Source organism: Pan paniscus, chromosome 9 (assembly GCF_029289425.2).
Source record: "Pan paniscus chromosome 9, NHGRI_mPanPan1-v2.0_pri, whole genome shotgun sequence".
NCBI lineage: Eukaryota > Metazoa > Chordata > Mammalia > Primates > Hominidae > Pan > Pan paniscus.
The window spans coordinates 35,099,643-35,113,252 of record NC_073258.2 but is presented as its reverse complement, the minus strand read 5'-3'; the positions used below and the strand labels follow the sequence as shown (position 1 = coordinate 35,113,252).

Below are 13,610 nucleotides of genomic sequence, written 5' to 3'. Positions count from 1 at the left end.
ACTACAATAAACAAGAACAGAGAAGTATTTATATCAAGGATTGATAAATGTTATGAAGAAACCTTAAGCAGGGTTGATGGTGATGGGGGTGCATACCATTCTTTTGAGGGTACTAGCAGAGGCCACTGATCAACATGAGGAACTCACGCAGATTATCTCAGGGAAAAGTGGTCCTGGCACAGGAAAAAGCACAAAGACCCTAGATAAGAGCATTCCTAACACCATTCTAGGAACAGTGAAAAAACTGTGTTTCACTCAAAGGTAAAAGAGAAGATGGTTCTGCAAAAAAAAAAAAAAAAAAAAAAAAAAAAAAAAAAAAAAAAGAGTGGATATGCTGAAACCAGGCCCACATCCTCTCATTTACCTCTTCATATTATACAGCATCCATACACATATTCATATTCACGGCTAGCACATTAAGAAATGCTTACTACTGGCTGGGCGCAGTGGCTCACACCTGTAATCCCAGCACTTTGAGAGGCCGAGGTGGGTGGATCACAAGGTCAGGAGTTAGAGACCAGCCTGGCCAGCATGGTGAAACCGCGTCTCTACTAAAAATACAAAAATCAGCTGAATGTGGTGGCGCATGCCTGTAATCCCAGCTACTCAGGAGGCCAAGGCAGGAGAATCGCTTGAACCTGGGAGTTGGAGGTTGCAGTGAGCTGAGATCGCACCACTGCACTCCAGCCTGGGTGACATAGCAAGACTCTGTTCCCCTACAAAAAAAAGAAAAAGAAAAAGAAATGCTTACTATTGCCTTGACTGCAGAAAGGCCTAGACTGAAAAGCCCTGGCTAGACTGGCCTGAGTCAATGTAAGGAAACTGTGTTAGTAGCAGCCTAGTAACAAAGTCACCCAGCATGTAGCTGAAATTAAAACACCAGAAGCAGCAATAGGGATAAACATTAAACAAAGAAATAAGATTTCCTGTAAGCAAGTTAACCCAAGGAACAGATAAGTTTTTTACAAAACTTGTAGTCTCATTTGAATTAGGGGCAAAAGAAACTTACTGGGGCTGGGTGTGGTGGTTCATGCCTGTAATCCCAGCACTATGGGAGGCCAAGGCGGGTGGATCACTTGAGGTCAGGAGTTCCAGACCAGCCTGCCCAACACAGTGAAACACTATCTCTACTAAAAATACAAAAATTAGCTGGGCGTGGTGGTGGGCGTCTGTAATCTCGGCTACTTGGGAGGCTGAGCCAGGAGAATTGCTTGATCCCAGAGGTGGAGGTTGCAGTTGCAGCAAGCTGAGATCGCGCCACTGTACTCCAGCCTGGGCGACACAGCAAGACTGTCTCACAAACAAACAAACAAACAAACAAATTAAAAACTTACTGAAGCACCCTGTTTCCCAAGGTAACATTTTTTCTTCTCATTTCAAAAGTTAGCACTTCCAAGTCATTGTTCAATCATTTCAATAAGCCTGCCCAGTCCACTTTGTTTGTAAATCTGCAACGCCTCCTCCATACACATCCCATTCTGCCTAATTCTGCTTTTCTTTTTCTGGTATCACCTCCCAACATACTAGATAATGTACAGTTATGTTCATTTTCTAATTAGCTGTCTCAACCCATTCACCTCAGGATCTTGGTTTTGTTCTCTCATGTATCCCAAGCCCCCAGAATAGTGTCTAGAATATGAGAGGTGCTTCAGTTAAAATCTCTGAACTACCCATACCCTACGGCAACCATTCAGTCTGGTATAAGCCCATGTCCCCAAGTTTTCTGCAAAAACTTTTGGCAAAAGTATGCTCTGGGAAAATGATTCTAATTTTTTAAATAATGGAAAATATAACCTCCCAGCATAAATGTTAAATCCCAAAGACCCAACATCCTTCTTCAAAGTATTCTATCATTAAACCTCTTTCTGACTTCATTTGCCAATTCTATTTAATCCTATACCCTCAACTTCCCAAAAGGATTTTTCCCTGAAAGCTTATGATTAATAGCACGGTCTCTGAAGTTACACCTCCTGGGTTCAAATCCTGCCTCTGCCACTTACTAGCAATGATGTTGGACAAATTAATAAATCTCTCTTTGCTTGAGTTTCCTTGTCTATATAACGGGCTAACAATAGTACCTACATTCTAGAATTATTATGAGAAGTTAAATGAGATAACACTATAAAATTATTAGGCCAGTGCTCAGCACACAGTAGGCATGTAATAGACACTATCACCTACAATGGCAAAGGCTCAGTTCTCAGCCCTTCTTTCTTCACCCTCAAAGACCTTAATCTCTGAGATTCCACTATTGTCTCTATACACATGTCCAGTCAGACTCCTAAACTCACCTGTCTGGTCTTGTCAACTAAGGAAAAATACTTTGGGGAAAACAGAAGCGTTGGAACAAAGGAAACCTGGTGGGACTTTAGATCTGGTGGTCAAGGAAGGTCTTTGTGAAGAGATGATATTTAAGGAGATAAGAATGTCAAGAAGCCAACACTGACAAGATCCAGGTCAGTGGTTCTCAAAATCTCCTCACTGGACAAGCAGCATTAAGAATCACCTACAAACTTGTTAGAAATGCAAATTATTGAGCTCCACCCAAGACCTATGGATTCAGAAACTCTGGAGTTGGGCCCAGCAACCTGTGTTTCAACAAGCCCTCTGGGTGGTTCTGAAGTACCACTGAGCTACAGCAAGATCCTGCCAGGGAAGGGAACTGCCAGGCTTGTTCCTGCCTTGCGACATTTGCACTTGCTGCTTCCTCAGATCTCAGGGAAGTGCACTTCCTCTAGGAGAAAATTTTCTCAATAATTTGCCTGCCCGACTCCTTCACCCAAGAATGTAAACTCCACAAGAACAGAGATTTTATGTGGATTTTTTTGTTGTTTTTTTGAGACAGGTCTCACTCCCTATGCCCACACTGGAGTGCAGTGGCACAATCATGGCTGACTGCAGCCTCCACCTCCCAGGCTCAAGCGATCCTCCCACCTCAGCCTTCTAAGTAGCTGGGACCACAGGCGCATGCCACCATGCCAGGCTAATTTTTGTATTTTTGTGGAGACGGGGTTTCACCATGTTGCCCAGGCTGGTCTCAAACTCCTGAGCTCAAGCCATCAGCCCATCTCAGCATCCCAAAGTGCTGGGATTATGGGCACAAGCCACCACACCTGGCCACTCCCTATCCTTTAGAGTGGAGAGACTAAACTCCATGATCTGTCATCAGAAGCCCTCTAAAATCTAGTACCAACGCTCTGTGGTACAGTGTTACTCTGGTGAGCTCCCCAGTGAACCACACCTTTGTGTAGTTTCCCTCCCATGACAATTCTGCAATGGACCAGGGACTGCTTTGACCAACAGACTGGCAGAAGTGATGCTGTGCCAGTTCAAGGCCCAGCCCTTAACTGGCCTAGCAGATTCCATTTCCTCCCTCTTAGAACACTTATTCTTAGGAGCTCCTTCTTTGTACTAATCCCTTATTCCACTATGCAACATTAGCAATAATTCAGATCAGTTTGTATGCAATCTACTTGACAAATGCTACCATGATCCCCTTGAACTCAATATAATTTTCCCCACTAAGTCCCTGAATTATTTTTGTACCTCTGGAATAGTCTGGCAAGTATTAATAGCAGTTATTTCATTCATTCATTGAATGTTTAATGGCACAATGCATCAGACATTGTTCTCAGTGCTGACAATAAAGTTAATAATCTATATGCTATCCTATATGCTAGACATCACTCTAAATACTTTTCTAAGTTTTTCCATTTAATCTTCAAGAATTCTAAAAGTGTCCTCATTTTACATAAGGAAACTGAGGCACAGAGAGGTTAAGAAACTTGTCTAAGATCATACTGCAAGTGGTGGAGTCAAAATACAAACTCAAACATTATAACTCCAGAGCTTATGCTATCAACTACTATACTAACCTGCCTTGTACAGATGTGAACAAGACAAAGAGCCCTGTTCTCATGGAACATGCATTCTATCAGTGATGGTTAGTGGTATCGGGAAAGGGTGGTAATAAACGATACATATAAATCAACAAAATTACTCCAGAGAGTGAGAATGCTCTGAAGAAGTAAAACTGTCATGTGTCAGTGATGTGCAGTTACTTTAGACAGGGCAGTCAGAGAAGGCCTTTCTGAGAAGGTAACATGTGGGGAAAGACCTAACTATCAGCAAAAGCAGAAGCAGCAAAGCAAAGACCTGGAAAGAAAACTTCAGTTAAAGAGAATAGCCGGTGCAAAAGTCCTAAGACACAAATAATCTTAGCATGTTTCAGGAACAGAAGTAAAGCCAGTATGGCTGAAGGATGGTGGTGGGAGGGGAATGACATGAGGTTGGAGAAATTAGCTGAGGCTTAGATCATGCAGGGCTTTGTAGGCCACGATAAGTCATTCGATTTTTTTTTTTTTAAGATGGAGTCTTGCTCTGTCACCTAGGCTGGAGTGCAGTGGTGCGATCTCGGCTCACTGCAGTCTCCGCCTCCTGAGTTCCAGCTATTCTCCTGCCTCAGCCTCCCGAGTAGCTGGGACTACAGGCACCTGCCACCATGCCCAGCTGATTTTTGTATTTTTAGTAGAGACAGGGTTTTGCCATGTTGGCCAGGCTGGTTTCGAACTCCTGGCCTCAAGTGATCCTGCCTCAGTCTCCCAAAGTGCTGGGATTACAGGTATGAGTCACCACACCTGACCAAGTCATTGGATTTTACTGATTAACACTGGAAGGTTCTAAGCAGGGTAATGACATTACCTGACCTATACTTTTGAAAAGTTAATTCTGGCTGTTGCATACTTAATAAATTACAGAAGGCCTAAAAGGAGGCAAGAAAAGCAACAGGAGGCAACTGCAATTATCCATGCAGGAAATTATGGATATGGAGATTGAACCAACAGGATTTGCTGAGGGACTCAATATGGGAAGGAATGAAATGAATCATGGATGGCTCTAACCTTCTGGACATAAGCAATGGAGTAAATGGTGATAATAATTACTGAGGTGGGGAAGGCTAGAGGAGGCCCAGGTTGAGAGGGTGACAATCATGTTTTGGATATGTCATTTTGGAAATACCTATTCAATATTCAAATGAAGATGTCAGATGCTAGATATGAATCCAGAGATATAAATTTGAAAGTCATCTCATATATATGGCAACTACACCTAGGGTCAGTGGAGAGAAAAGAAAAAAGGACAGAACTCCAAGTTTCTGAGCACTTCAACATTTAGAAGCCAAGCAGAGAGGAAGCAAGTGCATTACCCTCTCACCCTCCAGATCACAAGTTCTTTCAGAGGCAAGACAGTGTTTTTTTTTTCATTTTTGTGGCACCCTGCAGAACTCAGCTGAGAAACAGAAACTGAGAGATGGCCACTACATTTTAATGAGTGATTGCATGCTTGTCACTTGATTTCTCAAGCTTTCACTGCAGAAATATAACTCAAGGAGATACAGGTAACACTGCCTTAACAATTGCAGGTACTCAAATATTTGTTTAATGAATAAAAGAAAACTGTGTTTTGGTAGACATACTTTAGTACTCATTGTTCCAGAGAACATACCAAGGAAAGGAAGAAACAAGTAGTAGCCCATATCCCCACCCTGCTAACCAAAGATAATCACAAACTTACCCTTCATCTTGGTCCCAACTACAGGGTAGAGGGGGAATGGCATTAGAGGCTGCAACAGGAATAAAGGGGCTTCCAATTCCCACACTGAAGCAGAGTTCTGGCTTTCATGATATAAGTATGTATTAAGCACCAACTATATGCCATGGATTAAAGTAAATACTAAGTACTACAAATATAACAGCAAAACACATAGGGGTTCTTCAAATAACCTCCATTCTGAAGAAGATACGTATTACATAAACAATACATAGATATATATTTCTAAGAATATGAAAGTAAAATAAAATATTCTGTGAAAACATATACCATTGCACAAAGCAACAAGGAGTGAGGGTTGAAAATACTGCAGGTTTCTCACATGAGATACCTTAACAAGTCAGTCTGGGAGGTGGGGATAGGGTGAGAGTTATCTAAGTGAAGGTAAGACGATGTATGAAAACCTTAAGGTAAGAAGGAATTTAGGATGATTCAAAGAATTTAATACAGGCCAGTGCGAGGCATGGTGGTTCATGCCTGAGAGGCCAAGGCAGGAAGACTGCTTGAGGCCAAGAGTTCCCGACCAGCCTGGTCAACATAGCAAGACCTCATCTCTACAAAAAATTTAAAAATTAGCCAGGTGTGGTGGCACATGCCTGTAGTCCCAGCTACTTGGGAGGATCACCTGAGCCCAGGAGGTCGAGGCTGCAGTAAGCTGTGTTCATACCACTGTACTCCACCCTAGGCAGCAGAGTTAGACCCTGTCTCAAGAAAAAATAAAAAAGAAAATAAATTAAAAAAAAATTGGTCAGTAAATGCAGAGCCACACAGAGCACATTACAATTTGTGTGTGTGTGTGTGTGTGTGTGTGTGTGTGTGTGTGTGTGTGTGTGTGACAGGTTCTCACTCTGCCGCTCACGCTGAAGTGCAGTGGCACCATCACAGCTCATGGCAACCTCCACCTCCCAGGCTCAAGCCATCCTCCCACCCCAGCCTCCAGAGTAGCTGGGACCACAGGCGCACGCCACCATGCACGGCTAATTTTTTCTATTTATTTTTTGTAGAGATAGGGTTTCACCACGTTGCGTAGGCTGGTCTCAAACTCTTGGGCTCAAGCAATACTCCCACTTCAGCCTCCCAAAGTGCTGGGATTACCGGCGTGAGACATCACGCCTGACCATATTACAGATGTTTAAAAATGTGACCCTAATATGTAGGAGTAGCCATGGAAAGGCTTCAAGCAAAGGACCAAGAGCAAACTTGTAGATCTGTGTTTTTAAAAATCACTCTGGATGGCATAAGAAGAATGAATTGAAGAGAGGAAAGAAAAGGTCCAAGATGACTAAGTTAGGAAGCTACCACAGTTGTCCAAGTGAAAAATAATGGTGGCTTGGACCAGCTGGAGCAGTGGATACAAAAGAAGCAGACAGTTTCAAGACATTAGATTCAAAACAGTAGGTCTTAGTGACTGAGCACACACAACTCCCACCATCTGGCCTGGGCAACTAAGTGGACAGAGGTATGACTTACTGAGATGGGCCTCACTAGAGAAGCAGAGGTGTGATGGGTGGGGAAAGCCTATCATTAAGCTCAAGTAAAAGGTCAAAGAGGTAGTTGGTTATGTGATCAGGTTTTCAGAAGAGTCTGAGGTCCTGAGAAGAGTCTGCTCAAATATGGGCATCTCCACTGAGATAGTATTTAAAAGCATGGACGTGGATGTGAGTCCTCAGGAGAAAGCAAGGAATGAACAAGAAATTTATCAATCCCAAGCCCTGAGGAAACAGTAACATGCAGAGATTAGACAGAAGAGGAGTAAACACCAGTGAAGAACAGGAAAAAGCGTTGGGCCAGAAAAGTAGGAGGAAAACCAGGCAAGTGCAGTGCTATGGAAGTGAAAAGGAATATATTTCAACGAGGTAATGGTCAACGGTGACAAAGAACACTTAAATAAGGATATTAATGATGCTTACGTTTCCAGGCCAACTCACAGAAACTCATTTCACATATAGGTGGATTACAGCATTCCACTATCTTACAATAAAGCAGTGCAGTACACTGGTTATCACATAGGCTCCAGATCTGCAATGCCCAGGTTTCAATCACAGCACCACTATTTACTAGCTATGTAGCTGTAGGTATAAATTACTTCATGTCTCTATCCCTCAGTTTCCTCATCCATAAAAGGATGGTAAAAATAATGCCTACCTCAAAGGATTTTTATAATGAATTTTGATAAATGAATGTATGTATTCATTTATTCATGATAAATGAATTTTGATAAATGAATGTACGTGTGACTTAAAACAGCTAGCACAAATTAGTTGCTCGTGACGTAAATGACAGCTACTATTACTTACAACACGGTTTCCATGGGAAAAAACTTTCTGAACTCTAACAGTGGAAGTTTGTCTGAAATAACCTTTCATTAACTTGAGATTGTTCTTACGCCTTACAAATTATGATCTATAAGGCCTTTTCCCAAAAACCTTGAGGAAAACTCTAGATTTGAAATGTATCAAACAAATGTCCATCATATAGAAACTGACAGGTTTTAGAAGAGCTAATCATTACTTTGGTTTTTCAGAGGAGTATTTATCATACTCATTATACCTCATACTAAAAAAAAGTATGCATTAGGAATTCTAAAAACTGGTGCCAAAAGTTATTTCAAGTTAGAAAGGCAAAAAACAGGCCAGGCACGGTGGCTCACACCTGTAATCCCAGCACTTTGGGAGGCCAAAATGGGTGGATCACCTGAGGTCAGGAGTTCAAGACCAGCCTGGCCAATGTAGTGAAACCCCATCTCTACTAAAAATACAAAAATTACCAGCCTGGCCAATGTGGTGAAGCCCCATCTCTACTAAAAATACAAAAATTAGCCAGGTGTGGTTAGCTACTCAGGAGGCTGAGGCAGGAGAACTGCTTGAACCCGTGAGGCAGAGGTTGCAGAGAGCTGAGATCACGCCGTTGCACTCCAGCCTGGGCAACAAGAGCGAAACTCCATAGCAAAAAATAAAATAAAATAAAATAAATAAACCTATTTAAATACAAAATATTTCCATTCCCTTACTTTCTGGTGCATATTCAAATACGAACACATCGATTATCACCATAAAACAGCCTGCCTTTTCCTGTTGTGACCAAGATATAAGTATCAAGTACAGAATGCGGCAATGGATCTGCAGACTCTTGATGACCTTCTTATTTCCCAAGCTATGCAAAGGTATTTACAACATCCAAAACTGCACCCCAAAAGGTATTTCCAACTGCGTGGTGTTCAGCAAAGGACATGTTCATTCATTTAGTTCCTAAAACGAACTGAAATTAGCACAAATAAATGAAGATTTATATGGCCAGTCCTTATCCCTGTACTTTCCAAGTACCTAGCAAGTACTCTGAGAAATATTCAAAAATCTCTCTATAAGCCCCATTTAAGGTATAATGCTGGAGTTTCCCACTCTATTTTTCCACTGTTAGTACAATAAAACTACCTAATAACTAACAGAGCTGTTGTATTCAAAAAAGTATTGTTTCAAACTCATGAAAAGCTGTTTATCATGTACCTTCCCATCAACTGATGAAAATGATGTATTTCAAGACCAAGAAGGCATAAAGTAGGATGTTAGATCCCTGTCGGCAACAACTGAATGTCATTACCATCTGTCAGCTTCTGAATAGGTTACAGGAAACAAGGTGACAGACAGGCTAATTCTTTATGGATAAGTATCCATATTACATCATCACAACTAGTACTCATTTGCACCTTCACAAGAAACTGCCACAAAGGGGAACAAAAACATTCAACTGATACGTGCATTATGAAAAAGCTTTTTAAAATGGTATAAAAATATAAATAAGCTTCTGAAGTGTAGAATATTTAGACTTACAAGGCATATTTCAGATTTGCCATTTTTGATATAACTGAAATCAAAGAGGAATATTTGCACAGTTTGAGGAATAAAATGAGGTATAATTCAGAAGTGTAACTCTGTACAGATGGCCTGATCCCAATACAAGATGTTAACAAAGCAGGCTGGCGGGGGAGGGGGGTAAACCTGCATTTTCTATGCTGTATTTTAGCTGATTCCCCCCACCGCTTATTTTTTAAAAAAGCAGGGGGAGAGGGCATGAGGGGTAATATTTAAGATTCAATAACTTCTAGTAAACAGAAAATAAATCTCCTTTAGATTATGTGTGCCAAGTGAATCTACTTACTGTTTTCAAGTGTGTTTGGGAAGTCATTCCGTGTTACTCTGATAAATAACATTTGGAAAATATGACAAGTAGATTTTAGTTTCTTGCCTCAGAAGTATTCTACCAAAAGAAGTAACTAGGTAGTATTTCAGTTCCATTTACCTAATAAATATTTTTCATTTAAAAGATAAAAAATGCGGCACAAATACCTATCATGCTGTTCAATGATGAGAAAGTAATTTTCATTTGTAAATTATCCTAGTCAATGCAAAAAGCTACTTGAAAAAGGATAGTCAAATTACCATCAGCAAGAAATAATGGGTGAAGTGCCAAACGTCTTTCATGAAACTCCTTAAAATGGCTTACTTGTATGTAATACAAAATTATGGCTATTTCTGAAAGGTTTCAGCATTTAATTACTTAGCTCCAAATTGGCACATCACATTATTTTTGTTAACTCCCAAGTCTTGAAAACAAAGGGCCTAAAATTTTCTGAGAAAGCTTATATCCCTATTCTTGAAGCAAATTTTTCTCATTCTTTCACAACCGTCCCAATGGACAATCTAAGACAAAGACCAGCTACCCTTCACACTTATTTGCTCAATCATGAACGTAGAACTTTCGTAAAAACAAAGAAGATAACCTGGAACACGGTGATGTATAAACTTAAAACAAAAGTTCACTTCCGTCGTGAAAAATAATGAAGAAATCTGATGAGATCATAAAGCCACGAAGCTTCCTGTTGGTAGCTGAGGATGAAGTCATTAGCAACCCAGGATTCCCTGGTCCATGTAATCAGAAGCTGCACCTACCAGATTCTGTATTGTTCGGGAGAGGTGGCTTTAAAACACCCCGCTCACCAATCCTCCAAACCAGACCACGCCTTCCAGTTATCATTCAAATGGGACCGTTTCACAGTGTGGCACTACTACACATTTCCCGCGAGCTTAAATATCAAGTAGGAGTCAAAATTTTAGATTCCCTTGGTCATGCAAGATGAACTCTTGAACCCCACGCTACATAATGCACCCGGACCTTAAAGGCCGAGATGGAGAAGCATGCTTTGGTTCTTCAACCTTTACGGCCTTCACTACCCCCACCCCAACCCCCGCCCCATTTCTTCCCAGCTCTCAGTCACCCCGAGGCATAGAAGGCAAAGAAAGATTCCTTACTTCCTGCTGTTGTTAAAAGGGGAGGAAACCTAAGAGCAACTTTGAACGCGTGGAAGAAAAATCGCCTAAATCTTGGCCACCAGCGCAAACATATGTCACCCGGCCCTGGGGCCGCGTTCGCGCCCTGCCGGGCCCCCTCTTCTGCCCTGCGCCCCGGGGATTCTCCCGTAGCCCAGCCCTCCCGGGTCCCCCAGTGTCTCCGGGACGCGGTTCCGCGACTCTTCCTCTCCCGCCTCCGCAACCCTCACACGCCGGAGTCCCCAAGACCGCATTGTCGGCCACCCAGGTTCCAATACAATGGATCGCCACTGCCCCAAACTCTCCGGCGCCCCCTTCGGACCCCCGGCGCCAATCCTGGGTCTCACAGATCCCGAGTTCAGCCACGAGCCCAAACTTCACCATGTGAGAGCCCAGGACCCAAGAGGTGACGGAGCCCCACGACTCCCGCCCAGCTATTCCTTCACCCGCCGTCCCCAGGCGCGAATCCTGCACCGGGCGCCCCCACCTACCCGCGACCACCCCGTAGGAGTCATCAGCCGCCTCCCCCGAGCTGGGCGAGGGCGAGCGGAGGGCTCCCCGCCCGGCCCAGACCTCTGGGCGGCGCTGCAACCGAGCGAAGGCCCCAAACGCATCCCCGGCCTTTCCTGGTCCACCGCGACCCCGCCGCCCACCCTCCCTACCTGGCCTTGAGGCTGGGGCTGCTGCCGCTACTGCAGCTGCCACTGCTGCAGCTGCTGCTGGCGGCGGCGGCGGCGGCTCGGGGTTCGTAGGCCCAGGCTGGGGCGGGGGGCTGCGCAGCGGCGCTGGCGGGGACGGGGGCGGCGGGGGGCGCGGGCGGCGGCGGCGGCGGCGGCTCGGTGAAGCCCGAGGTCGCGTAGTTCCTGTCCATCGTGGGGGTGGCGTAGGGAGGGCGGGCAGCAGCGGGGGATCCTCCAGGGCTCCGTGTGACGGGGGCGGGCAGGGAGAGGGGGCGGGGGAGGAAGAGGGGGCGGCGGCGGTGGAGGGAGCTGCCCCCTCACATGGCCCCGGCGAGCAGGCGGGAGAAGGGCGCGCTGGCGAGTCTGGGCCGCAAAGACCCGGGCCGCGGCGGGCGGCGAGGCCCCAGCTGGGCGTCAGGGAAGCGGAGGCACCCGCGGCCGGGACTCGCGGCGACGGCGGCGGCGGCGGCGGCCGCTGCGCCCCATGTTGGTGGATTTCCCAGGATGCACCTCCCGCCCCCCTCCGCCCCGCGGCCTTGCCCCGCCTCCCCTCTGAGCCCCGCGCTTGCCGCTCGCGGGGCTGGCGGGCGGCCGCGAGGCCTCCGCCACCGCAGGACGCTTCGCGAGGGACAGTTGGGGCCGAGAAGGCGCGGGTCCTGCGGGGCCCGGCCGACTTCAGGGACTCCGAGGGGCGCCCGCCGGCCGGAGCCCGCGAACCGCAGACTTCCCGCCTTCCGCAGCCCCGAAGGGAGCTGTCCGCACTCGCCGCGGCCCGCGTGGGAAGGGAACGCGCCTGGCTATCGCCCCGCGCGGGGGAGGGGAAGTGGAGTGGAACCCAGCGTAGGGCGCTGCTCAGGGGTAGCCGGGTCAACGCTTTGCTTGGAGCTCACTATTTGACCCTTCGGGTTATTTTGAGGGACTCCAGTACTCAGTTCCCTGATCGCGATTTCTTTCTCTGCGCCCCAATCCAGAAACAGCTGAGCGAGCTCTTTTGCAGTTCCGCTTACTCCCTCCCCAAAGCTTGCTGGGCTAGAGGACGCTTTTCCTGCTGTTAGGGGAGATTTATATTCAAAGAGATTCAAATTCAAACGTATTATTTTCCAATCCTCGCTGAAAGGGCCTTTCCCAAGGGCTCTTATTAACTTTCCCCACCCCCACCTTGGGGATTTTTCTCACTCTGGGTTTCAGAATCTTCTATCCCAAGATAGATAACCACCTCTTCATTGATTAATCCAACTACCATCTGGATGACTTTAATTACAATAAATTTAAACTCACCATGCACTCTGATGTTGAGGGGTTTTGTTTGAGACTTGGAACTTCAGCAGGACTCTCTCCCCAAACATTTCCTATCTGATCTCCAAGCTGCTTGGTGTGCGGTAATTTAATGACTATTTGCGGTTCTTCTGTTGCATAGCAGAGTTGTATTTCTTGTAATAACTCACAAGTATTGAAACTAGGGAATCGTGCAAATCATCGTTTGGCCCTTGGGCCATAAATTTAAAGGTTAAAATAACAGTAAAATTTCTATTGAATGACCACCTCCTTTTAAAAATCAATATTGGTTTAACACCTATTATGTGCTTAGCACAGAAATCTATCCCTCAAGATAAGCATAACATAAAGGTTTAAGCAAATCAGCCGTAGTGAAAGACCTAATAAACTTGATACGCTATCTCTGATGACCATTGAAAAAGTTTAAACTTTGGTAATAATCTGGTGTCGGATCTGCTATGCCTTGCGAGATTAATTTTGTTCTGGAAGATCCTGTTTTCCTCCTGGCGCCTACATCCTTTTGTTCCTATTCACTCCTTTTTGCAAGTCTTTCTGCACCTGTGATGCTTGGAGCCTGGTCCCCGGGTGGGGAAGCAAGAAAGTGAGTAGTCGTTATTTACAAATGAATTCAAACGTGTAGGCACAGCGACTTTGCCAATTTTATGTTAATTACAAAATGCATTTACTGAGGATATCTTTGAAAAGTGGTTTTTCTTTGAAA

The 13,610-nt window shown here is 44.9% G+C and overlaps 1 protein-coding gene across 2 annotated transcripts in view; it reads right to left on the bottom strand.

Annotated features, from left to right (window-relative positions):
- Positions 1 to 12,128, bottom strand: part of QSER1 (glutamine and serine rich 1) — an 87,350-nt gene extending 75,222 nt beyond the window's left edge. The window contains exons 1-2 of one of the 2 annotated variants that reach the window (XM_055094263.2): positions 11,597 to 11,730; positions 1,010 to 1,290 (exon numbers count right to left, since the gene is read on the bottom strand). In XM_055094263.2, coding sequence (XP_054950238.2) covers positions 1,010 to 1,032 — 23 coding nt within the window. In that variant the 5' untranslated portion in view covers positions 1,033 to 1,290; positions 11,597 to 11,730. Of the gene's footprint in view, positions 1 to 1,009; positions 1,291 to 11,596 lie in introns of both variants that reach the window. The other variant, XM_034932371.4, reaches the window with a different exon arrangement.
- Between the last annotated feature and the right edge of the window lie 1,482 nt (positions 12,129 to 13,610).